Source organism: Acanthochromis polyacanthus, chromosome 17, assembly GCF_021347895.1.
Source record: "Acanthochromis polyacanthus isolate Apoly-LR-REF ecotype Palm Island chromosome 17, KAUST_Apoly_ChrSc, whole genome shotgun sequence".
Classification (NCBI taxonomy): domain Eukaryota; kingdom Metazoa; phylum Chordata; class Actinopteri; family Pomacentridae; genus Acanthochromis; species Acanthochromis polyacanthus.
Window position 1 is genome coordinate 28,351,177 of NC_067129.1, and position 27,399 is coordinate 28,378,575.

Sequence of the window (27,399 nt, forward strand, 5' to 3'; positions counted from 1 at the left end):
TGATCATCTAGATGATTTACACAGGGAAAGGAGAGAATTGGTTCTTAGGGAACATGGAAACATCTGGGAAATAAAAGAAAATTGCAGCTCACCATTAGATATGGAGTTCACAATGAAAGAGCTAAAAACAGCCTTGCAAGGCACAGGTAACACGGCTCCAGGACAAGATCAACTATGTTATGCAATGTTCCGACAGCTTCCTGAAGTAACAATGCAAATAATATTGAATCTTTTCAATAAAATATGGAGAGAGGGACAGATACCTAGGAGTTGGAAGGAGGCAGTTATTCTGCCTTTTAGCAAGCCAGGAAAAGATCCTGGAAATCCAATCAATTACAGACCTATTGCATTAACATCACATATTTGCAAATGGATGGAGAGAATCATAGTAAATAGATTAGCTTTTTATTTAGAGCAGAAAGGATTGTTGAATGTTAGGCAGTATGGGTTCAGGAAAGGGCGATCAACAGTGGATGCCTTAGTTAGAGTGAGTAATGAGATTGAAAAGACTTTAAAAATGAAAGAGGTTATGATTATTGTTTTTTTTGATATTGAGAAGGCATATGATTCAGTGTGGAGAGATGGTCTGCTCATTAAACTTAACCAAATGGGTATTGGTGGAAGAGTTTATAACTGGATAATAAATTTCTTAACGGATAGAAAAATTAAGGTAAAAGTAGGAACAACGCTGTCTCAGGATTTTGAGGTAGAAAATGGTATTCCTCAGGGAAGTGCCATTAGTCCAATATTGTTTAATGTCATGATTAATGATATTTTTTCAAATCTAAACTGGAATATTAATTCAGCCCTCTATGCAGATGATGGTGCTATATGGATGAGAAGCAGAAATGTGGCTCATGTAACCAAAAATGTGATGAATGCGATTCAGGAGAGGTGGTCATATGAGTGGGGGTTCAAACTTTCAGTCAGTAAATCTTGTTACATGATAATAACAAATAAAAGGGAGATTAATAATATAAATCTAACGTTGTATGGGCAACCTCTGCAGAAAGTGTCTGAGTTTAAGTACCTGGGTCTATGGCTGGACAATAAATATACATGGAAAACTCATATTCAACATTTAGAAACAAAATGTAAAAAATCAATAAACCTTTTACGAGCTGTTGCTGGGTGTAATTGGGGAGCAGATAAACAAGCATTACTGGACATATATAAAGCACTGATGAGGTCAGCCATAGATTATGGTTGTATAATATATGGAGCGGCAGCAGTAACTACTCTCAAAAAAATAGACAGGTTACAATATAGGGCTTTGAGAATCTGTACAGGACTCATTAAAACAACACCAACTAATGCAGTCATAATAGAGGCAGGAGAAGTACTACTGGAGATAAGAAGAGATATATTTGCATTAAGTTACTGGGTAAAATTAAAAGGGTATGGAGGTGAGAATCCCGTGACTAATACATTAAAACAGTGCTGGGAGTATTCCACATTTAAAAGGAGAGGCTTTGGATGGGAGATAAATAATAAGGTGAAACAGCTTAACATGGAGAATTTGGATTTTGCAATAGCTAATCCAATAAGTAATGTTCCTCCATGGTTGTACCCAGAGATAAAAGTGGATATGTGCATTTTAGAAAAGAAAAGAGAATGGTGTAGGGCAGAAACTGGGATAAAAGTAAATACATATGTGAGGCAAAATTATTACAGCCACCTTAAAATATTTACAGATGGATCAAAAAATGAACATGAATATGTGGGTGTTGGTATTTTTATCCCAGATTTCAATATATGTATATCTAAAAGAATTTCGAATCAGTTATCAGTTTACACAGCAGAGGTGGTGGCCATTATTGTATGCTTGCAGTGGGTGGAGGAAGTCAGACCAGAACGGGTGGTGGTGTGCACTGACTCTGCAGCAGCTTTACAAAGTATACAGACAACTAATTCAGACAGAGAAGATCTTCTAATGGAAATACAGCATAGCCTATTTAGACTACATCGGGGTGGTGTGGATGTACAGTTTTGTTGGGTACCAGCACATGAGGGGGTGAAAGGGAATGAGATGGCAGACAAATTAGCCAAAGCATCACTTAAGGGAGAAATAGCACTGCATATTCAATTAGGCAGAGGAGAAGGGGAAACAATAATTAAAAGGAAAGGACTGGAAAAATGGCAGAAAAAGTGGGATGAAGATAAGAAGGGTAGGGGATTTCATAAAATTCAAAAATCAGTGAAAGTTAATATCTACGAAGAAAGGAGCAGGAGGGAAGAAATTGTCATCTCACGTTTACGAGTAGGACACACTGGGCTTAACAATATCATGTATCTGTTAGGGAAACGAGGAGATGATCTATGTGAAACATGCAGAGTTAAAGAAACCGTGGAACATGTGGTGATGCAGTGTAGGAAATTTTCAGTGGAAAGGGAAATGTTGGAGAGGAAAGTTAAGGAGTCGGGTAGGAAGTGGAGTCTAGTTGGAATGTTGGGAACAGAAGGAGAGGGGGAAGAGATAAGGAAAGGGAGGAGGGCGCTACTTGTGTTCCTGAGGGACACAGGGTTATTAAATAAGATATAAATAGGTAAATAGAAATGACTGAATGATGATACACACTCTTGTGCAGTAGGTGGCGGTATGCACCTTAAGTTGTTTGCGACCCGCCATTTAAAAAGAGAGAAGAAGAAGAAGAAGAAGTCTGCCTGCTGCTTCCTCATAGGTGGAGTCCTGACTGGTTCCAGTAAACAGATCATCTTTCTGAGCGTCCAGGAGTGGACTGGAAACTTTCTTCTTCTTCTTCAGCGCTTTGAATAAAGTGTAAGTTTGCTTTGTTTGCTGCTTTAACTTCAGTAATGTTGCTGTTTGTTTCTGTCCTGTCATATTGCGACAAGCAACATTGCTGAACATAACAAGCCATAGCTTCAAATATACTGCCTCATGTAGTTCCTACTTTACACCAGAAGATGGCGGACACCTTGAACTTCAATCTAAGCATCATTTGGGGGCGTGTTTTCATTCACAGTTTAGGAACTTATAGAGATTGAAAACTGCGGAGACGAAACTCGTCGTCGGAGCGTATCAGAGCGCAGGATGGCACATTTTAGAGTGAGAAAACTCACCGTACCGAGAGGTCTGGTCAACGCTGACAAAGTACTTTGTCATGTAATGATTCTAAAGAGGAGTATTCACCCTCTGATGAAGATGTTCAGTTGTCCAGTGAGACAGAAAGTGCCGCCACGTCTGTGCGTAACGGCAGCAGAGCGGTGCGCCATGACAGCACATACTGGAGCCGAAACTTTGCTTCACGTGGTCCGGGGTGGCAGGAGGGGACGTGGTGGGTGTAGCAGGGGTGGTCAAAACACCACTAATGATGAGGGGGATAGCGGGGGTTGAAAAAAAACGCGGAAATAGCAGCAGACGCAGGAGAAAATGCACTGATGGAGGCTGCAGTGGCGTTCACGGCCCCGTCATAAATGACGATGATGATCGCTGGGTTTGCTTGACAGATGAGGAAGAGTTTCACAAGTGGATCAGACATTTTGATAAGCCTGTTGGGTATCGTTGAGACAAGGATCTGACAAATTCTGAGCTAAACAATGCCATTTTGATCGTTAAACATCAATAAAGTTATGTAATCCATATGTCCGCCGCCTGGTGATGTCATAATATGCAAATTAGATGATTGAATTTACTTCCATCATAAACTTTGGGTCATACTGATGATTTTTCTCATTTACAGTTTGTCTTTATCTCTAACTATTTTGAAGTTACAACCTTTTGAAAAAATATCAGAACTGAACATTTTATTGAAAAAACTGTGGCGCCTAAAGGGTTAAGTGAACACTGTCAGTTACCCGCTGACGATCACATGATTGCGATCCTACTACAAATTGACTATTATTTATCAGATGGAAATCATACAAGGAACAAATGATTAAACTGTGGGGTGTTTCTGAGTCCCATCAATTCCTGCCGCCCCCTACATGGTTAGGTCACGATGTAGCAAACCCCAGCCAGACACGTTAAGTTCAGCCATCAGCCTTATTGTGAACACAAATTCACCTTCCTGCCTTCACTCATTTCTTGTCCTCATTCCAGCTGCTTCTAAGTTCAGACACATCCTTTGCTAAACAGCAACAGCGTGGAACCATTCTCTTTCATCTTTATGTCAACTTTTGGACTTTCGGCAACATCTTTATCACGTCAAGAAACCTCTTCTTGGAGAATCACTTCCTGTGCCACTGGAATGGTTACAAAATAAAAGCCCATAGCATTCAAAATATGCCTTCAAAATAAAAGCCTGGAGGGAAAACTTAACACTAGCAAAAAAAAGGCTTTCCAAAATTGATGAACTGATCAACAGACCTTCAAAAGAGTAATTTATACATGATTCGGTATAAATACATGACATGCACGTGCATAACACATGCCTGTACTTAGCACAGAGTAATTGTTTATTGAAGATTTCATCTGTTGAAAATGATACGTCAACTAAGCATCCTTGGCGGAGTACTGCACTCTCTGAGTGCTTTTCTTGTTTGGAATTAGTTTGGGTTTTGTGGCATTACTTGTTTTGAACAATTTCTTTGTCATCTACAAATTGATTTTAGGTAGAAGGTAAAAAAAATCGAATAAATCGTGAATCGTGATTTTTTGTGAAAAAATCTGACATTTTATTTTTTTTATGTCATATCACCCAGCCCTAATGAGTGGGCTATAGGGTGAATTTTACGTTGTTGATGGAGACAACTGATGTTAGATGGAGAGGACAGAAAAATGGTTCTTGTTGTCCTCTCTGAGTTTAATCAGTCAGCATCCAGACCTACACAGCAATTTTCCAGGTTCTCTCAGAAGTTCCAACCCTGGAGGAGGAACTTTTAACTCCTAGAAACAGTCCTGAAAGAGGTTCTACAGGGACAGTTACTGTGGTCAGAACAAAGACTGATGATGAGCCAAAATGAAAAGAAAGTTCCTGCAGTGGAAAACAGACTAATGTTGGAATCTCTAATGAACATCATGGACCTTCAGCTGGTGTTTGTCTCTGTGTGATAAAATGAGAGTTAACTGTTGATGTTGATCCACAGAGTGGAGCAGCAGAACTCAGAGGTTCCCAGACCTCAGTCTGTCCAGCAGCATCACCTGGACTCCATATTCATGGTGAGTTCATGGACAACAAGTTGTTCTCCATCTGTTGTGTTCAGGCGTCTCCATGCTGCTCTTTGTAGACCAGTGGACTGTCAGTGTGTCCAACATGGATCTGATGTTTGGCTCCATGATTTGACTCTGATGGACTCATTGACACATTTCTCTGTTCCAGCTGCTGGAGGACAACATGGTGACTTTTGTGAAGAAGGAGCTGAAGAAGATGAAGAAGGTTGTGAGTCCAGATTACCCAGAATGCTCAGAGAGTCAGAGGGAGGATGAGGAGGAGTTGGAGGGTGATGAAGATCAGAGGAGCAGCAGAGAGATGTTTGAGCAGATCACAGTGTTGTTCCTGAGGAGGATGAAGCAGGAGAAGCTGGCTGACTGTCTGTTAAAACAGAGTAATGGTTACACAGACTTCTTAAAGTAATGCATAGAATTTACAGTGATCAGACATAACGTTATGACCACCTGGCTAAAATCGTACCCCTTTTGTTGCCAAAACAGCCCTGACCCATTAAGGCATGGACTCAACTAGACCCCTGAAGGTGTGCTGTGGTATGTGGACTCCACCAGACCCTGAAAGTGTGCTGTGGTATGTGGACTCCACCAGACCCTGAAAGTGTGCTGTGGTATGTGGACTCCACTAGACCCTGAAGGTGTGCTGTGGTATGTGGACTCCACCAGACCCTGAAAGTGTGCTGTGGTATGTGGACTCCACTAGACCCTGAAGGTGTGCTGTGGTATGTGGACTCCACCAGACCCTGAAAGTGTGCTGTGGTATGTGGACTCCACTAGACCCTGAAGGTGTGCTGTGGTATGTGGACTCCACTAGACCCTGAAGGTGTGCTGTGGTATGTGGACTCCACTAGACCCTGAAGGTGTGCTGTGGTATGTGGACTCCACTAGACCCTGAAAGTGTGCTGTGGTATGTGGACTCCACTAGACCCTGAAGGTGTGCTGTGGTATGTGGACTCCACTAGACCCTGAAGGTGTGCTGTGGTATGTGGAGTCCACCAGACCCTGAAAGTGTGCTGTGGTATGTGGACTCCACTAGACCCTGAAAGTGTGCTGTGGTATGTGGACTCCACCAGACCCTGAAGGTGTGCTGTGGTATGTGGAGTCCACTGGACCCTGAAGGTGTGCTGTGGTATGTGGACTCCACCAGACCCTGAAAGTGTGCTGTGGTATGTGGACTCCACTAGACCCTGAAGGTGTGCTGTGGTATGTGGAGTCCACTGGACCCTGAAGGTGTGCTGTGGTATCTGACACCAAGATGTTAGCAGCAGATCCTTGAAGTCCTGGAAGCTTCAAGGTGGAGCCTCCATGGATCGGTCTTGTTTGTCCAGAACATCCCACAGATGCTAGATTGGAAATCTGGGGAATATGGAGGCTGGGTCAACACCTCAAACTGCTGTGCTCCTCAAACCATTCTTGAACCTTTTTTGCTTTGTGGTACAGAGCATTATCCTGCTGAAAGAGGCCTTAACCGTCAGGTAATACTGTTTCAATGAAAGTGTGTACATGGTCTGCAACAATGCTTAGGTAGGTGGTATGTGTCAAAATAACATCCACATGGATGTCAGGGCCCTAGGTTTCCGAGCAGAACATTTACTAAAGCATCACACTGCCTCCGCCAGCTGGCCTTCTTCCCATAGTGCATCCTGGTACCATATATTCTCCAGTTAAGGAACGCACCCGGCCATCCACATGATGTAAAAGAAAATGTAATTCATCTGACCAGGCCACGTTCTAGTTGGAATTTGTTTATTTTTTCGTTTGTTATGCTAGAATAGCATTACTTTTAAACCAACAGCTAAATAAGGGAAGTATGTTTTTACCTTGTTGACATGTTTCGACTACATCTGTAGTCTTCCTCAGAGCGGCATCCGACATGTGATGATACAGTATGTTCTTTTTTTTATCACGTAGCTGATCTGTCAGAATCTGTCACACTGGCTTTACCCCCCGCCATCTGGAGGTCTCTGGAGGATGGAATCCCAGGTATTAGAGGGTGTAGGCCCCTTGTCCTGGTTCATTGAGCAGCTCACCCACTTCCTGATCTAGATGGCCTCCTTAATCTATCATTTGCATTTGTTGAAATATGTTTTGAATTGACACAGATCCTTTATTGTTCCACTTTCACTGCTCTAGAGTCAATCACTCTTATAGAACACAGGGAAGGACTTACCGAAGGCACAAGTTAACACAGAGTGATGACCCAACTAAACAGCACTTAAAAATCAAAGTCAACAGCGAGTAAAGATGAATGTAAACAGTGAGTGAAACAATAGGTAACTCCAAATAGAGATGAAATTTAACAGCAAGTAATGACAAAAACCACAGTGAGTGAAAATGAGAAATGACAATGGTCAAGATAAATGTAAACAAGTGTAAAGTGTGTTAAAAATGAAAGTGGACAGCGAGCAAAGTCAAAAGTAAACGCTCAGCCAAGACCAAACTTAACAGTGAGTGAAGACAAAAGTATACAAAAGCAGATAGTAAACAGCATGCAAAAACAAAAATAAAATGCAAACACTAATGTGTAGACAAAAGTTTAGGCTAGCTAACTTTGTCTGGATGTTCCCAGACTTTGCTGCTGGTGACGAGGATATTCAAAAATAGATGTTAAGTCAAATTCGCATTCAGTAATTTTAAACTTTTAAATACACGTAAAATGAGGTTGGTTACTCAGCAGGATCAGATTTGTCCATCCATCAGACTGGTACGTTTCAGCAGACCTGTGTGATTTCAGTCCTCTTTTTATGGAGAGCTTTGCATGATGGTGGCATTTCCAATCATCACTCACAATTTAATGATGACATGTTTAGATTTAAATGCCAACTATTAGTGAAAAAATATTAAACTGAGGTTGCAGTGCATGACTTTTAGAACCAGATGTGAACATAGCACTATATTTTCAAGCACGAGCCGTTAGCAGCCATTAAGGCTAAATGCCAAGAACCTACACTACAGTTCAAAAGTTTGGGGTCACTTAGAAATGTCCTTATTTTGGAAAGAAAAGCATTTTTGTTCAATGAAGATAACATGAAATGAGTGATGAATCCAGTGTAGACATTGTTAATGTGGTAAATGTCTATTCTAGCTGTAAATGGCTGATTTTTAATAGAATACCTCCATAGGGGTACAGAGGAACATTTCCAGCAACCATCACTCCTGTGTTCTAATGCTACATTGTGTTAGCTAATGGTGTTGAAAGACTCATTGATGATTAGAAAACCCTTGTGCAGTTATGTTAGCACATGGATAAAAGTGGGAGTTTTCATGGAAAACATGGAATTGTTTGGATGACCCCAGACTTTTGGACGGTAGTGTACATCTGGAGCAACGTTCCATTTAAAGACGTAAACGTTTCTGAACTGCAGGAATAAAATGACGAGAAACGTGATTCAGTTTTAACGTCTACAACCATACTTTAATAAAAATCATTGGATTATATTAAAATATGATATTTAAGGTCCTGTTTGCTTAATTGTTAATTTCATTAGGGACAATGTTGTTTTTCAGCTGCTGAACTTTCACTCTCCCATCGGCCAGTCTCCTGACAACTAATTTAGCCACATTTAATATTCAGCTTTCACTAATTAATGCTCTCACTAAATATTGACATGATTGTTGGCTCCCAGTGGAGGTTTTAAGGAGTCTTTCAGGACAGAAGGGATGATGTAAACCTCTATGGAGGCAAATGTGGACGTAAAACAAAGTCAAAGTTTACTTCAGTGTTCAGACGTGTAAACGCCCTATGTCGATTTAGTTTGTTGAATTTTCAATTTTTTGTTCCATTTTTTCCACACAAACACTGCAAACCTGTAATCTGATTGTGATATTTTAAGTTTAAATAATTTCAGGCTGCAGCTGTCTCCATTTTAATGTGCCGTTACCATAGTTACAGGTGTTATTGGTTTCCATAACTCAGACTCTCCTCACTAAATCCAGTTATCTCCAGATCTCTCCCATCTCTCTGTCTGTGTCGGACACCAGATATAATTTCACTGTCAAAATTAGTTTTTATATTTTGATAATTTGACTTGAATAACTCTATTTGGAAAGAGTTGGAAAGGGATGATTATGTAGGCGAGTGAATCTGCATCCTAAAATGTCGGAGGAAAGTCATTTGGAGCCTTTCTACCTGCATCCAAATTAGAGGCCTGTTGCTCGACTATTACTGATTTACTTAAAATGGTTTCATCTTAAACTAGAAAACCGCCATGACTGCTCTTTAACCCCATATGACAGATGTCCCAATGATAAAGAAATCTTTAACAAATCCATCAGATAGTTTCCTTAATCAAATATTTTTATGTTTCAGATATCTTTATAGATCTCTACATTGATGCTGTTAAAACGTGTTGATGGTTGAGCAGAAACTGTCCTAGAGTCCTGATGATTGAGATGGACCGATCCAGTGGCTTTCTGCTGTGGACTTCATTCAGATCTGTCTGTGCTCTCTTTATGAGGCTGATTTAAATTAATCACATTTCCTCATGTACTGGCAATAGTTAATTCTGTCTCTAGTCAAAGTAACTCAACACAACTGATGTGTTTCTTCTCGCAGACGTCTTCCTTCCCTCGTTCTGCCGAGCACATGACCATCCTGCATGTCAACAAGTCCAAGAACCCTCAACTCAAGAGTTGTGCCAACAAGCAGAAAAAGTCGTAGGATGTTGTGTTTCAGCTGTTGTTTGGAGCTAAAACGACATTCTGTGCAGCTGTACTTGAAACTTTTTTATTTTGAGAGGAGTTCTGCAGATGGAACAGTTTGGTAACTCCTTCCACCACCAGGGAACCACAGAGGAGAAGAGTCCAGCTATGGACCGGCCCTGTTTTTGGTTGGATCAGGAACCTTTGGTTGGACGGAGTGTAGACCTGAATACCTTAGTTTGACCTTATATTTCAGTTGGACTGTTTACTGGGATGTCTGGAAGCTCTTCTGTTGTTTTACGTCCTTCCTGTGGGGTTTGTCTTTTTGCTCTAATATTCTTGGGGTTGTCTTTAGATTAGGTCTTTAGTTCTTCCTTTTACTTTTAGTTTGAAATTTTCCTTGGTTTTCAGCCTTCATCTGTTTACTCCCCTGCCTTTTGTTAACTCAGTTTTGATTAAAGTTTGCCTGCCCATCTGTGCTGTCTGCACATGGGTTTCTACCTGAACACTCCCTGGCATAAACTAAATAACATTAAGTGAGATAACATTATTAGACAGTACAACATTAGCCTAAACAAGACCACGTTAATCTAAAGCATATTACAGTAGCTTAACAAAATAATGTTACACAAAAGTTTGGGGTCACTTACAAATGTCCTCCTTTTGGAAAGAAAAACATTTTTCCAATGAAGATAGCATTAAGTAAATGATAAAACCAGTGTAGACATTGTCACACACTCAACTGTAATGGAAAACGACCTAAACTGAGTCAAGTCAAGCCGAGTAGGTGCTAGTGAAGAAGCGCTTTAAGATTTTGTTGGTGAGGATGCTTTGTACAGAACATCTGTAGAGGGCCTACAGCAGGTCCTGGGACAGGTTGACCTTCCTCAATGACCTTAAAAAGTACAGATGCTGCTGTATCTTTCTCATAAGGACACTGGTGTTATAGTGCCCCATGTAAGGTCCTGAGAAATGTATGTTCACAGGAATGTACAGTCCCTGACCCTCTCTACTGTGTCCCCCCGGATAATCTTATTTGAGCACCAGGTCATGGAGGTAGCACCGGGTGGTGAGGGTCAGGACCTCCTGTCTGTAGGCCGTCTCATCATTGTTGTGAATCTGCCCTTCATGTTGACATGTGATGCGTCATGTGACCAGACCGTGAGCTCAGAGTTCATAAACGGTGAGTGGGGTGAAGCAGAACCTGCAGATCAGCTCTGCCCACCTGGAAACAAACTCCTGCTGACTGCTCAGGAAAGTGGATCTGCATGTTCCTGGCTTTCATCTGAACTGCTGTAGGAACTTTGTGCTGTTGTGCTTCAGTGGCTATGAATATTTAACGTGTTGAATTTCCTCTGCCATGTCGTCTTTATCTCAGCCTCCCTCCAATGCCACCGTGGAGCTGCAGTACCGGGGCTTCCTGGAGAGGCTGATGGTCTCCACTCTGTCTACGGTTCCCTCCTGTGTGTTCCTCTACGTTAACGGCACCATGCTGTTCTCTCTGAGGAGTAAGCCGGTGTTCTGTGACACTCCTCGCTACGTCCTCCTGTATAACCTCCTGTTTGCAGACACGGTGCAGCTGGCTCTGAGTCAGGTCATGTTCATTCTGGCCGTGTGCAGGGTGAAGCTGTCCTATCCGGTGTGTGGCTGTCTCACTCTGCTCACTAACCTCACCACTGTGATCTCTCCTCTCACTCTGGTGTTGATGTCTGTGGAGAGGTATGTGGCTGTGTGCTGCCCTCTGAGACACACCACCATCATCACCATCAGGAACACAGCGGTGGCCGTCACCGCGGTGTGGGCCGTCAGTTCACTCAACAATCTCACTCGACTTCTCTTGTCTTTTCCGTTTCAGAAGTTGGGGATTCTGCAGGTGAAAGATCTCTGTTCTAATATAGCCCTGATGCTTGGATCTGTGTCTCTTGACTATGACAGAGCCTTCACAGGTTTTCTGTTCGTGTCGGCCGGCGTGGCCATCGCCTCCTCCTACGTCGGCGTGGCAGCAGCAGCCAGGGCGGCCTCCGCAGACGAAGCTTCGGCCCGTAAAGCTCGAAACACGCTTCTGCTGCATCTGGTGCAGCTGGGCCTCAGCCTGTCCTCCACCATCTACAACCCGCTGCTCATCGCTCTGTCCACGGCCGTCTCCAGGATCGTGTTTGTGCGAGTCCAGAACGTCTTCTACGTCTGCTTCGTCATCTTACCCCGATGTCTGAGTTCGCTCATCTACGGACTCAGAGACCAGAGGATCCGGCCCGTCCTCCTCGACCACCTCTGCTGCCGACTCGGACGCTCCGTGGTTCCGTCCAGCAACAAACTCTGAGACAGGTTGATGTGAAAATTATTCATTTGTTGATGTCCGTATTGGTTGAAAGTCACTGATAGTCCTGTTAATGCTCTGAACTCCAGGCAGTTTGTGATTGTTTTCTGCTCCTGTCTTATTATTACTCACTGTGGGCTTGCTATTGACTGTGATCTAAAGTTATACAGTTATAAGAGAGAACTCAGAAATGTCTTCTCTGCTGGAAGGAACAAGTAGAATGATGTTATTTATAAATCAGGCAAAAATCTGTATTCTAAAAAATGTGGATTCAACATGAGCAATGTTTTCCTGAAGTCCAGGCTCAGGGTTGATTTTATAGTTTTGTGTCTTGGTTTTGTTGTTTTATGAGCCTCAATGTTGTCATATTGTCAGGGTTTTGCTGTTTTAAGTCTCATTTCTGTGGTTTTGTTTCCAGATTTTGGTCATTTTTTGGCCTCATTTATGTTGTTTGAGAGTCTGGCCTCCAGTCTGAAACACGTGGCTGATTTTAACGGGCTTCATGATGCACTTTTCTGCTGCTTCATGTCTTTAATGTGTTTTTTGAGAACATCGCTTTACAGAAACAAAAGTCTAATTTATCTGCATTACAGTTTTATGCATTTCTATTTACCTGCAGAATGTTTAAATGAAGCTGTACAGTCAGCACGATTAGAAATAAAGATAGGCAGAAAACTAATGCAGGACGGGGAGGAGAAAGAAGCCGATAGTTTAATGAATATTTCAGAAAAAGGTGAAGCAGTGCTTTAAATGTAAACAATGACTGGATTGTAAATGTCATGAACGCAGCTGGAATCTGTTGTCAGTCAATAATGCTGTTTCTCTAAAACCTTATTTTCAGATCAAGTGCTACAGATGTTCTAAACTCTCTAAAATGATCTTATTGTGTTTATTTACTGTAACTTATTTCATTTTCTCAGTGTAATAAATTACAGTAAACAATAAAGAAGTGTTTCTAAATGTTCCTGTAATTTATTTAGAAAAAATTTAGAACTTATGAAACATGTGTAATCATTAAAGGTGAATGAAAAAGAGACAAAGGAGGGATTCTGTGTTTTCATCAAGAACTGAAACAAAAACATAAATAAACATCACGTGTTGTTTAGAGTTTTAAATGTATGTGATCTAAGCGTACCTAGTAATAATGATACACACGTGGACAAAATTGTTGGTACCCCTCAGTTAAAGAAGGAAAAACCCACAATTCTCACTGAAATCACTTGAAACTCACAAAAGTAACAATAAATAAAAATTTATTGAAAATTAAATAATCAAAACAGCCATTACTTTTGAATTGTTGATTAACATAATTATTTAAAAAAACAAACTAATGAAACAGGCCTGGACAAAAATGATGGTACCTCTATAAAAGATTGAAAACTATTTGACCAGAGTGACATGATTAACTCAGGTGTGTCATTTAATTGACATCACAGGTGTTTCCAAACTCATAATCAGTCAGTCTGCCTATTTAAAGGGAGACAAGTAGTCACCCTGCTGTTTGGTGAAAAGGTGTGTACCACACTGAACATGGACAACAGAAAGCGAAGGAGAGAATTGTCCCAGGACATCCGAAAAAAAATGATAGACAAACATCTTAAAGGTAAAGGCTATAAGACCATCTCTAAACAGCTTGAAGTTCCTGTGACAACAGTGGCTCATATTATTCAGAAGTTCAAGACCCACGGGACAGTAGCCAACCTCCCTGGACGTGGCCGCAAGAGGAAAATTGATGACAAATTGAAGAGACGGATCGTTGGAATTGTATCCAAAGAGCCCAGAGCAACCTCCAAAGAAATTAAAGGTGAACTCCAAGGCCAAGGTACATCAGTGTCAGATCGCACCATTCGTCGTTGTTTGAGCCAAAGTGGACTTCATGGGAGACGACCAAGGAGGACACCACTGCTGAAAAAAACTCATAAAAAAGCCAGACTGGAATTTGCAAAAATGCATGTTGACAAGCCACAAAGCTTCTGGGAGAATGTCCTTTGGACAGATGAGACCAAACTGGAGCTTTTTGGTAAGGCACATCAACTCTATGTTCGTAGACTCAAAAACCAAGCATACGAAGAAAAGAACACTGTCCCTACGGTGAAACATGGAGGAGGCTCAGTAATGTTTTGGGGCTGCTTTGCTGCATCTGGCACAGGGTGTCTTGAAAGTGTGCAAGGTACGATGAAATCTGAAGACTATCAAGGCATTCTGGAGAGAAATGTGCTGCCTAGTGTCAGAAAGCTTGGTCTCAGTCGCAGGTCATGGGTCTTCCAACAGGACAACGATCCAAAACACACAGCCAAAAACACCCAAGAATGGCTGAGAGAAAAGCGTTGGACTATTCTAAAGTGGCCTTCTATCAGCCCAGATCTGAATCCCATTGAACATATGTGGAAGGAGCTGAAACATGCCATTTGGAGAAGACACCCATCAAACCTGAGACAACTGGAGCTGTTTGCTCATGAGGAGTGGGCCAAAATACCTGTTGACAGCTGCAGAACGCTCATTGACAAATACAGAAATCGTTTAATTGCAGTGATTGCCTCAAAAGGTTGTGCAACAAAATATTAAGTTATGGGTACCATCATTTTTGTCCAGCCCTATTTCATTAGTTTGTTTTTTTAAATAATTATGTTAATCAACAATTCAAAAGTGATGGCTGATTTTGATTATTTAATTTTCAATAAATTTTTATTTATTGTTACTTTTGTGAGTTTCAAGTGATTTCAGTGAGAATTGTGGGTTTTTCCTTCTTTAACTGAGGGGTACCAACAATTTTGTCCACGTGTGTAATAATAATGATAACCCCCAGAATCTCTAGAATAGTGTTGTATAAATACTCTATTGGATTTATGTAACAATTTATTTTAATAGTATATAAAATATTGGCATATAAAATCATTTTCATGCTTATATACTATTAAATAAATATAACATGATATTTGTTTCAGTATTTATTTAAATGGTAAATAAAATATCACTACTTTTTTAATTAAAGCGTACAATAAAGACTAATATATTATCTAATTGTTTTACATTAACATTATATTTTATTGTATTTATTAATAAAATATATTATTAACAATAAATGTTTTCAATAAATACATACAACCCAAAAAATTATATAATGAGAGACATAAATATCATCTAATTATTTTAAACTAATCAATACAAATAAAAACTTGTTGAATAAAATTTTGCACTGGTTAGAATTTGTTTATTAATTTAATGAGACACAAAATATTAATTGATTGTTATTAAATTAATACACATTATATTTTTTTTTAGCTTTTCTTTGTTTAAATGTCTGTGAAATCTTTATATAATGTTTTGACTACATACCTGCAATTTAGCAAACAGGTGTGTTATTCATTTGTATATTTACTTAATTTTGATTTTAAACGTTTTAATGAATACATACAAGTTGGGTCGTTTTTTAAATAGTTTTTGACAACTATATGCAATTTCCAAAAATAAAATAAATTCAGTGTTTATTTATTCAAAATTGTATTTATTGATTGATTAATTTTAAACAGTTTAAATAATAAAACGCGTTTTAATTTATTTTATTTGGTGCTGCGTTTGCGTCCTCGACGTCATGACGTAGGACGATGAAAGTGCGTGGTGACGGTTGCTGGTGGACAGTTTTCCCTCCTCGCGGATGAAGCTAAGCTGATGTTCAGGCAAACTCACTTCCTTCGCTGAACATTTTGGACTCTGTGGCTTCACCACTGCTGGAGGACGGCGAACAGAGAGACCGGACACCGCTAACGGTAAATGTCGGTGAAAGTAGCGGCTGTTCCTTCTCTGCCCTCGTTTGTTTTCCAAAGTTAGTGGGTGCGCTAGCTGAGTAGCTAGTTAGCAGGCTAACGTTAGCTTGACGCAGGTAACTTCCAACTGTCAATACGGCGGTAAATATCCGACACCGGATAATATCGGTGTGCCGGCTGCCCGTAAACGGCAGCAGTTCGATTCGGTTTGGTTTGTTCGGTGAATCCACTGAGCGAACTTGTTGTTAGCTGGAGTGGATATTATGCTAGCGGCGTCAGCTAGCCGGGTTGAGGTGCGGTTGGTTTCTAACTGGCCTCATCTGGCTCGGTCCCTCCCTGGTTTGTTTCCCAACCGGTTTAAACTCACCCAGATAGCACGCACGTGACAGTAATGTTGTGTTTTGGAAGAGCGGTGCCGACCGACGGTGCAGCCCGGTTAGCTGTTAGCACGTGGAGCTGGAGGTCAGGTGAGGTGGCGAGGGGCGAGCCGGGGTCCGGTGCTGTTGTTGGATCTGATTCTGACCCTCCAGGATTTACAGAACAACAGATACACTTTAAAAAAAAAAAAAAAAAAAAAAAACCTGATGTGCTGCTTCGTCCTCCAGACTTCCATCTGATTCAGTAGCATCAGTAGGACTCAGACCCCACATGTCAGGTCCATTGTGTCTCCTCGCAGCCAGTGTTCTGTTTACTCTGGTCTACATCACAAAAACTCAGGATTCACAGTTTGGTTTGAACCGGGACTGTTTTTGCTGATGTAAACATGCACAAAAAAGAGACATAAACCCTGCTTGAAACATTCTGCAGTGTCTGTAACGATAATAATAATAATAATAACGCCTTTATTTGTATAGCTGCTGTACAATTAAAGGTACTATTATTATTGTGTTTGACAGGGATGTCAAACCCAACATTTAGTCCTCTGAAACTGAACCATACAGGATTTCACTTTACGATCAAAACGACAAAAAACAAACCAAAATATTGCAAAAATGAGACAAAATATTACAAAATTGGGACCCAAAATGACAATTAATGGAAATAGACACAAAATTAGAAAGTTATAAAATGACTATAAAAATGGATTAATGACAAAAAAGGACAAAGCAAGAAACAAAACGACAAAGCATAGACTAACAACCGAAGTGAGACAAAAAACTCAAAATGGCAAAGATACACAAAATGGCAAATAAAACAAAACACAAACAAGACAAAAGGAAATGCGAAACAACAACACAAGACAAAAATATTACAAAAATGACAAAATGGCAAAAGAACAATCTAGTATTTTTTGGATGAAAACGACAATAAAAATACAAAAAACAACAAGAACAGGACAAAATATTACAAAAACAAAAGACAAAATGACAAAAAAAGAAACAAACGACAAGTCAGACAGAAAAACACAAAAATCAAAAACGAGACCAAACATTACAAAAATGAGACAAAAACGAGACCGAAAATGACAAAAGAACAATCTAGTATTTTACTTTACGTTCTTGGTCTAGAAATTATTTTAAATTTATAGTTTTACTAATTTACAATCTGCAGTTAATGTCTTCTCTGGAATTTTTACACTTTGAGGGCCGGATTGGACCCTCTGGAGGACCACTTTTGGTCCACGGGCCTCATGTTGGACACCCCTGGTTTAGTGTTTTTATATCCAGAGCTGTTTTTTTTCTTCTTTCTTTTCATAATGTCATCTTTAGCAGACTCACTGTTGATGTTTACAAACAGTCGCTCATTGTGCAGTACTTCTAAGTGAAGACAGAAATAGCGCCTTTATTGTAAACGTTAAATAAAACTCTATATGTCTGGACAAACTATCTGATAACTCCACGTTTTACTCATGTCCAGCCTGTTTTTCTGCATATGTCACTTAGAAATAAGCCTCAGCAGCAGTCACATAAATCAGGCTGGTTCTAGTTTAGATTCAGAACAAAACTCATCTGAGTCGTGTTTAACCTGGTTGTTCCCATTTGTCTCCCTACAGAAGACTTATGCGGTCCTGCTAGCAGGCCAACATGTTCAACAAGTCGTTTGGTACTCCCTTTGGTGGAGGGACGGGAGGGTTTGGAACCTCATCAACCTTTGGTCAGCAAAGTAAGTCGGTTTATAGACGATCGTAAAGCCGGTGATTTAAATCGTCCACGTCCACGTGTCCTCATGTGAACTGTGTTTCTGCAGACACAGGCTTTGGGACACCGGGAGGCTTTGGGACGTCTGCATTCGGGACGACCACCAACACCGGAGGACTGTTTGGTTCCACACAGAATAAACCAGGTGTGTTTCAGTGGCTTTGGTAGGTTTTTTTTGTCTTGTTTTTGTTGTTTTCTGACTTGTTTTTGTAATTTTATGTCTTGTTTTTGTCATTTTCTGACTTGTTTTTGTCGTTTTGACTCGTTTTGTCTTTTTGTGTCTTGTTTTTGCCATTTTGTGTATTTTTGTCATTTTGTGTCTTGTGTTTGCCAATTTGTGTCATTTTATGTTTTGTTTTTGTCGTTTACATCATCCAACAGTGTTCCTAAAGAATGGGTAGATCAAAGCTATGTCCTCTCTTCTATTTTCCTCACATTGTCAGCCTTGACAGAATGTCTCACTCTACCTCATATTATCAGGATCAGACTCATTCTTTGGACTGTTTTCCGTCAGTCAGTTTGTCCTCTTGGTCAGCAGTAACAGCTAGCTAAATATCTAGCTTCTACTGCTGAGAAAAAGATCACATTAGCATGGATTAGCAACCCTGTTACTGTGATTAGAGTAGGGTTAGCAAATGTAAACTACACTGACGTCAGTGTTGTTGACATCAAATGTGTCCAGAAATATTCAAATTGTCCAAACGGATTCGAAATCTGCCCAAACCCACAAAAAGTTGAATAAAATAAATGCAGCATGGCTCAAAAACAGTGAACAGAGGAGCAAGTTGGTGGAGGATACATCCATCACGGTGAAACTTCTTTCTAGAGTTTGTAGAAATAGTGAATATATCTACAATATATGAGGCGTCGCTTTTTATGTACTGTTAGAAACACCTGTGGACCCTTGGACCAATGTTGGAGAAACATGTTTAGTTTACTTTAGCCTGTAGGAGACACGTTGGTGCACAATAAAAGGAGGCCGAGTGTTTAAAAGCTGCATTACTGAACACTGATCCATCCCCGTTGCTTCCTCCAGGTGGTCTTTTCGGCTCCAGTACCTTCAGCCAACCAGCGACTTCCTCCACCAGCACCGGCTTCGGTTTTGGTGCAGCCAGCGGCACGTCCACCAGCCTGTTTGGCAACACTGGAACGGGCACCAGCGGCGGACTTTTCTCCCAGCAGAACAATGCCTTCGGTGCCAACAAACCCACCTCTTTTGGAAGTGAGAACCCGCCATGCTGCATCACATTTAGGGCTGTTTTTATCCCTGTTATAGAGCTCAGAATGTCTGTCATTAAGGTTAAACTTCTACGTCTGAACCTCCCTGTCTTCGTGCCCTCCAGGCTTTGGGACGAGCACCAGCAGCGGTGGCCTGTTCGGGTCCACCAACACCACCTCCAACCCTTTCGGTGGAACCAACTCGTTGTTCGGAGGCTCCGGGTTTTCTGCCGCACAGCAGCCAGGAACCACCGTGAAATTCAACGTGAGTTTTTCACACGCAGACAGGATGCAGACTCGTGCTTTCTGCTGCAGCTGCTTAAACTCTGTCTGTCTGTCTACTGACTGTAGAATCATTATTATTGACTATTAGCTGCGCTTGACTGGCTCAAATGTAAAACATTATGTGATTTTTTGAGAAAGTCTGGGCCGTCTGATGTTGAAAAGTGAAACTGTTACACACTTATAGTTTTGGAAATGAGCGATGGCAAAAATGCTCAGAATGTCTCCAAGAACTGTGGTTGAGCCTCCAGTTATTCCAGTAACTCAATTTCTAAAATTCCTCGAGGCAAAATTCTCTGAATCGAGGCGTCATTTAATCTACGACATCCTAGATCCCAGGTCACTAACTGGTCTGGACACAGACTTCACCCGATTTTAAATTTGACAGGACGCTTCTATTTTAACCAGAGCAGCTTTTCTAGTGTTTACGGCGTTTATCAGATCAGAACTGAACACAAAGGCAGTTTAACAGTCAGACTTTCTGTGTGTGACTCAACAAAAACTAGAACCTCAGTCAGAGTTAACAGGTATGAAGGTGGTTTTCTTTGTTCACTCAGACTTTCTGCTTCAAACTCGTCACATAAACAGAAGGATTAACGATCATTTCATCATTTTCTGCACTAAGTGAACCGACGGTGTTCAGGTTGTTTTAATGGAGAACAATGAGTAACGTAAGCATTTATGACAGTAAAAAGCTGCTACTGTAAGTTATATCACACAGGAAGGCTCGTAGAAAACTGTTAATTGTGCTTTAATATTTTTTTTTTTGCTGATCAATGCGGCTGATTATTGATAACAGACAGCTGAACAATGAAACTGTCAGACTTCATATATTAAACATGATTTTGTATTGAGGTGCTTGTAGGTCTGACACTGTCTCATAATGAAGGAAATCACTTTAATTTGAACCAAGTCAAAGTGAAACTAAAGTTGCTGATCTAAACAAAGCAAAGATAAAAACAGATTAATGTGATTTCTGCATCTCCAGCTAAATGCATGTGGGTTCCCATGGCTTTAGTTTTAAATACCTCTGTACTATACCGGGTATGAACAACACACCACAGATGTCCGCCTTTGTTCCACCAGGACGGTTATTTCTGCTGCACAGTACGCTCACTTCCACTATTGATGCTGTAAGGCTAGGCATGGAATCAGGTTAGTAGATTAATCACCAGAATAATCGATGGAATAATGAGTCATCAAAATGATCGATAGCTGCAGCTGTAGTTCAGCGACAAAAATCCAAAGACCCGTTTGTGTGTAGTGACCAATTTAGGAAAGCATCCATCCTGTATGAAGCCACCTGTCTTCATATTTGGTGTTGGAGAAATGTTATTTCCAGAACCGCACCAATGAAAAAGGAGGATTACACTCAGTTTAACTCTTGACAGAACTAGCAGCTGTTCGTGTGTTAATTCTGTCAAACAGCAGGAATCAGACCACAGCTATGAAACCCTGACATGAGGGAGTGTCCTGTCACAGATTTTATTTAGTCCTACATGTTGGTGATTACTGTCTACTTTTTAATCTGGCTGCATTTTGCTCCCTGAAGTTTCCTGCGCTGTGTTGACATGATCAGCAGATCATCATCATATTGTTGTTGAATAGAGAGACTGACACAAAACATAGTGTTCTACAGAATTATCAAATGTTTTCAGTCTAAAATGTTCATATGGTCTCTGACGTCTTTACTGTAGAGGTAGAAGTGACGTAGAAAACGATAAAAGGAGTTTATCAGTTCAGGAGGCAGACCGACCAGTGAGAAGGTCTGCAGCTGACAGATAAGATACTCTGATGTGGGCTGGAGGTGTCGTAATTTGTTTCACTGCTTTGAGAGAAAAAGTCCTCAGTGATGAGAATTAACAGGATCTCAGGGAAACTCCAACAGAAGCAATGTTTAAAATGTTTTTCTCAACAGCACGTTGGTAAAGGGTTTGTGTAATGTTGTTCTGTAGACTTCAAAGAGCCGACGTTCCTCTGTTTAGTTCCTTTTTTCCTTCAGTTTGTCTTCAGATGTAAAAATCTGCAAATTCACAAAGTCCATGTCAAACGTTAGTCGCTCTCTTCCACATGGAACTCCATGTTTGAAGTCCAGGCTTGTCTTCTGTTAGTTATGTCTGTCACCTTATAACGTGTGGCCTAACAGCTGGTCTGACCCTCAAATAAAGAACGAGAAGCTTCCAGTCTGACATTTCCTCACTAGGTCTGTTTCTGCAGAGCTCCGTCTGTCCGCCTGTACTCAGAAACCGCCAAGAGATTTTTAACTGGTTGAATTATTAACTCATAAAGAACATGAATGTCAGTGTGAACTATGGTTCTAAAGGTTGGGGTCACTTAGAAATGTCCTTATTTTTTAAAGAAAAACAGTTTTTTTTCCCAGTGAAGATAAAATTAAATGAATGATAAATCCAGTGTAGACATAGTTAATGTGGTAAATGACTATTGTCGCTGTAAACAGCTGATTTTTAATGGAATATCTCCATAGGGGTACAGAGGAACATTTCCAGCAACCATCACTCCTGTGTTCTAATGCTACATTCATCCCTCACCAAATCACCGTTCTCTTTTAACGCTCTCACTGTGTCACAGACTTTTAAGTTGTTTATATCTAATTTTGTATCACGGATTTTCTGCTATATTGCTGGATTTTGCAATATAATTTAAATAATTTTTGCGGCAAAATAAACGTTTTCTAACCTAAAAAAATGTAAACGATATAAAGAGTAATAATTAAAACCCATTAACTCTCCTGTTATGTTGTGGGTCCATTTAAAAGTAGAAATAAGCTAAAAACAATTATTGAAGGTGTTTTTTCATTATGAAGTTTCTTCTGTTTGACTTAAGTGTAATCAACATATAAAGTGGTTCATTTGACATATTCTCAAACCTTCCGTCAACAGAAGAGATGTTAATTTATCAACTTCACTCCATAAAAAGAAAAGTCTTAATGTAAAAGTAATAAAAAAAATCATTGTCATGTTAAACTGTTTTGTGTGTAGGTCTTTCTAATGTCATAAAAGTTTTAATGTGGATTTTTTTATGGGAAAAAGTCGGGAATTCTCCTTGAACCTGATCTGTGAAAGATAAAGAACACCATCATAATAAATATTGGTAGAAGTGGTTCATAATGGAGTTAATAATGAGATATAAACTATGTTTATTGGGATTTTTAGGTTTCTGGTATTTTTTGAATAATTAAATTTCATTGCTGTTCCTGAGAAACGAACCTAACAGAAGGGTTGAAGTAATATTAAATGGAAATAAAATGCTGAGAGAGCGTAGCATCATTCATGCTTTCTGTAGGACGTATAGCGGCGTTCAGCAGCTCGCCTTGTTTATTTCACATCATAAACTTTAGAGCATGAGGAGTGTTTATGAGTGTGGAAGGGTTTATAAAGCCATAAATTATAAAATAAATATAAGGCCGTTACTTCGCCCAAAAGCCCTGTAGTACCTGGTTGCACCACCAGGTGGAACATCCTTCTGTTTAGTGCTGTAGCTGCAAGAGGAGGCCGTCAATCGGACTCAAAGAACCACGAGAACGTTATTGTTGAAATCCAAAGTGTTTGTAGTTTAGTGATTTGTTGTTGTAGATTTGTGAAGTATTTTCCAGAGTTGGTTCCAGAGAGCTTTGTGGACGTTTATCAATCAACAGACACCGTGTGAAGGCTTCTGTAGCAGTTAGTGATGGTTAATGGTTTCGTGTTCTTGTTTAAGAAACAAGGAAATGTTTATTGGGAACAGCAGTCAGAGGAGATGATTTTGTGGCAAACATCAGTTAAATGTTAAAAATGACTTCACAAACAGCCACTGTCTCGTTTCCTTTAAGGACTATTTGACTGACCAAAAACCATAAAATTTGCATCTTTAGTTTGCTGAAACAGTCGACTGCTTTGCAGCGTTCAGTTTGCTCGACTGTTTTCCCTTCAGTGAATCATTTTCCCGATATAATGAGGGAATAATTCTCATTTTTATGTTTTATTCAGTGTAAACTGCCCTGGAAACGGACTTTAAAACAACAATAGTTTATTAAGATGGGTTGCCAATGAAAAACACAGTGTTGGTTAATAAAGGGACAGACTGTATTTCCAAATAAATATTTGTTTTTAGCATTAAAGCTAAATGTTTTGGCCTGGCAGCGGGTTCTTGTTAGCCTGTGCAGTTGTCGTGGAAACACTGAATTGTTGGTGATTAAAAGGCAGCTTAAACCGTTTTATTGCAGACAAACAGTGCAGCTTATTCACACGTTTTCTGCTTTATTTTTTTGACTTTTTTTCCCTCTTTTAGCCCCCAACTGGAAGTGACACGATGGTAAAAGCAGGAGTGACCACGAGCATCAACACGAAGCACCAGTGCATCACCGCCATGAAGGAGTACGAGAACAAGTCCTTGGAGGTCAGTTTGGAGCCTCATGTGTTAAAATGTTTATTATATTATACAGAGAATAAGATTACTGCTTAATCAGGATTACTGTAACTGAATATACATCACAGTAATGGAAGTAAAGTATCATCACCTCTGTTTACTCTGAGCTGCTAGCCTAGCCTTAGCTACAGTGAAAGCAGCTAAAATCCTGATTTGTACTGATTTCTGTGCTGCTTCTTCAGTTTTTACAGGTTGTGTCTCTGCTCAGGAGATCTTTCTGTCAGTTAGAGAATTGATTCACTTAATGTGGCTTTAGGAGAACGTTACAGTGCTCCAGATAGCGTTAGCAGCAGGCTACAGGGAACAGCAGAACTCCTGGAGATAGCATAAGCCTAGCGACGTCAGCAATCTGACGCCAACCAGTGAATTATTCCAGCATTTTCAATCTAACAAGGCGAGTTGTAATATGACGAACAAAAACAAGAAGCTGAAGCTGTCATGAAAAGTTTAATCTCTGAGCTCATTAAGAAAAATATCAGAAGTCAACCAATGATGTTTTCTGAACCGTACGTAGCTGCAGGTCACAAATTACAAAACATGTAGAATAGTTTGTTTTGGAAAAGTTTGTCACAAAAATCCAGAACGGTTATTTACAGTGAAGCTTCATAGCTGATTGAGTGGGTTTGACATGAACTGAAATCTGTGTGGAAGTCTGGAGTTTTAGAATAGTAATGAAAATATAAATATTCATAAATGGAATTTTTTTTAATTTTCAGACCCCACTTTGCAGATTTAAACCTTGTCATGTCTGTTCTGTGTAATTTTTACTGCATTAGATCAAATAAATGGCATCAGAATAACATGAGCACGACCAAGACATCGATCTGAAAACAATACGTCACAGAAACTATGAGTTATCAAGCTGAAATTTTCCAAATATCTTTATATAATAATCATGTTTGCCAAAAAACAAGGGTGTCCAACACGAGGCCCACGGGCCAAAAGTGGTCCTCCAGAGGGTCCAATCCGGTCCTGAAAGTATAAAAATTCCAGAGAAGACATTAACTGCACATTGTAAATTAGTAAAATTATAAATTTAAAGTAATTTCCACTTACTGGAGTGAAGTACTAGAATGATCCTTGTTCTTTTGTGCCTCGTTGTTTTCATATTTTGTCTTTTTTGCCAGCCTTTTGTTGTTTCATGTTTTCATCATTTTGTTTCCTTTTTGTCTTGTGTTTTTTGTCTTATTTTTGTCATTTTGTGTTTTTCTTTATTCATTTTGTGCGTCACTTTTGTCATTTCGTGGGTTTTCTGTCTTGCTTGTGTCGTTTGTCTATTTTTTTGGGCATTTGGTTTCTCGCTTTTGTCCTTTTTGTTTAGTTTTTGTAATTTATCCATTTTTAAAAAATCACTTTTTGACTTTTTCCTCTTTTTTTGTTTCGTGTCGTGTCTCATTTTTGTATTATTTCAATGTGTAAGCTTCATCAAAATCTCTGGTGGCCCTACAGGAAAATACGGGCCACCAACTCTTGCCAAATCTAAATTTCTGGTAGCCCGTACAAAAAACTTCAACTTTTTTGTCTAATTTTTCTCTTCGTTTTGTTTCATTTTGTGTCTCATTTCTGTAATATTTTGTCTTGTGTTTGTCTGACTTTTGTCATTTTGATCATAAAGTAAAATCCTCTCTGGTTCAGTTCCAGAGGACTAAATGTTGTTCTTTTGTAGACACTCTGGTTGAATTTATTTTTCTTAATAAACTTCAATTTGTTCACAATCCATCCATACATTTTCCTCCGCTTATCCGGGGCCGAGTCGCATTGTTCACAATGTTTTGTAAAAATAGAATTCCTTGCATATGAACATTTTTGCACTAAAACAAAGGAACCATGAGGAGTTGTGGTTATTTACAGGTTATTCTGCTGTGGTTTTACTGGTTTTACTGGAGCTCAGACTGGGCTGATTGTGGAACCTGGACTAGAATGAATTTAGCCCCCCTTCCATAAAACTTTGAGGCGAATCAGAGGCGTTGCAGCAGAAATGGTTTTTTAAATGGGCCCTGATGTGTTCCGTTTCCCTTAAACAACATGTCATTCTGCACCATCATGACCTGATTTCTGTCCGTCCGCCTGCAGGAGTTGAGGCTGGAGGACTACCAGGCGGGCAGGAAAGGTCCGACCAACCCGATGGCTCCAGGGACCGGCGGCCTGTTTGGTCCGGCCACCGCCACATCCAGCGCCACCACCGGCCTGTTCGGCTCCGCGGCCCCCAACACCAGCTTCTCTTTCGGCCAGAACAAGAGCACCTTTGGAGGCGGTAAGTGACGACGAAGACAGAACCTGGAGGGTCGACCTCGAGCGTTGGAGCTGATGAAGCTACATGCCGTGTGTTTTCCTCTCTCCAGCAGCCACCGGCGGCTTCGGTACGACCACAGGAGGTCTGTTCGGCGGTCAGACGCAGCAGCAAGCCAGCAGCCTCTTCAAGCCGTTCGGTCAGACCACCACCGCCGCTCAGAGCACCGGCTTCTCCTTCGGCAACACCAACACCATGGGACAGGCCAACACCAGCAGCATGGTGAGAACCCTGAGCTGTGTTTGTTACACTCTGATGGCATTAATCAGGGTTTCTGCAGGACATTAAAAGGCATTACATTGACTGTGAAAATTAAGGCCTTAAATGGCATTAAGAATCATTAAATTTGATTCTTAGTGGCATTAAAATTCTTTCTGCAGTTTCCAATAAAAATGTTTGATTATGATAATATGTAATTATACACTGTGATTTGTCTGCGTAAATGTGCTGAAGCATTGTGATGACGGTTCCGACCGGTCGGGTACAGTTGCTAAAAACTGCATGTTTGTAAAGCGACCGGCAGGCTGGACCAGGTGGAGGAGAGCTGGGTAATGGGGAAATGCAAATTCCAGCAAAAATGACCAGAAAACGTGAAATCCAGAGAATGACTGCAGCCAGTGGGTGGTCAGGGGTGGTTTCTGGATTCAGAAATAGTGAAATGTAGGGACAGTTTTTATATAAAAATCATGTTTTACAATAAAGCAAACCTGTGTAATTTGTTGAGTTCACAGTGATGGCATTAAAATGTTTACTGTATAGCATTAAAATGGCATTAACCCTTTTAGCTTCAGTCAATTCCAGCCGTTTTCAGTACAAAAAATCGCTAATATTCTATTTTTAAATTTAAAAAATTACGAAAAATACGGGGAATATTGGACGGGCATCACGAGGTGCATTTCCTTGAAAATGACCGATTCGGGGATTTTATACGACTTCAGGACATGTTTTGGACAAAATAGTTTACTGGCTTGTGTCGTCTGGATGTAAAAGGTTGGATTATGGCCGTTTTTTGTGGAATATTTTCATCTGTGTGTAATAATGAACCCAGAAATGTGAGTCGCGCTGTGTGCGTTGAAGCCGTGTATAGAGAACGGATGGATGAATATTTGTTTTTGTCGGACAAATGTGTTTTTCTCACCCGCTGTGGTAATCACATCTGAAAGTGGTTTATACCGGCGGATTCATGAGAATCTAAGCTT

At 40.3% G+C, this 27,399-nt stretch overlaps 1 protein-coding gene across 3 annotated transcripts in view; it reads left to right on the plus strand.

The window, feature by feature from the left end:
• Window positions 1-15,684: 15,684 nt before the first annotated feature.
• Window positions 15,685-27,399, plus strand: part of nup98 (nucleoporin 98 and 96 precursor) — a 132,802-nt gene continuing 121,087 nt past the window's right edge. For all 3 annotated transcript variants that reach the window (XR_007937293.1, XM_051937940.1, XM_051937941.1), the window contains exons 1-8: window positions 15,685-15,850; window positions 17,841-17,950; window positions 18,035-18,130; window positions 19,022-19,207; window positions 19,329-19,468; window positions 23,773-23,880; window positions 25,984-26,164; window positions 26,253-26,422. Coding sequence is in view for 2 of the 3 variants with exons in the window: in XM_051937940.1 (XP_051793900.1) it covers window positions 17,872-17,950; window positions 18,035-18,130; window positions 19,022-19,207; window positions 19,329-19,468; window positions 23,773-23,880; window positions 25,984-26,164; window positions 26,253-26,422 (960 nt within the window). In the remaining variant the exon portion in view is untranslated. The remainder of the gene's footprint in view (window positions 15,851-17,840; window positions 17,951-18,034; window positions 18,131-19,021; window positions 19,208-19,328; window positions 19,469-23,772; window positions 23,881-25,983; window positions 26,165-26,252; window positions 26,423-27,399) is intronic.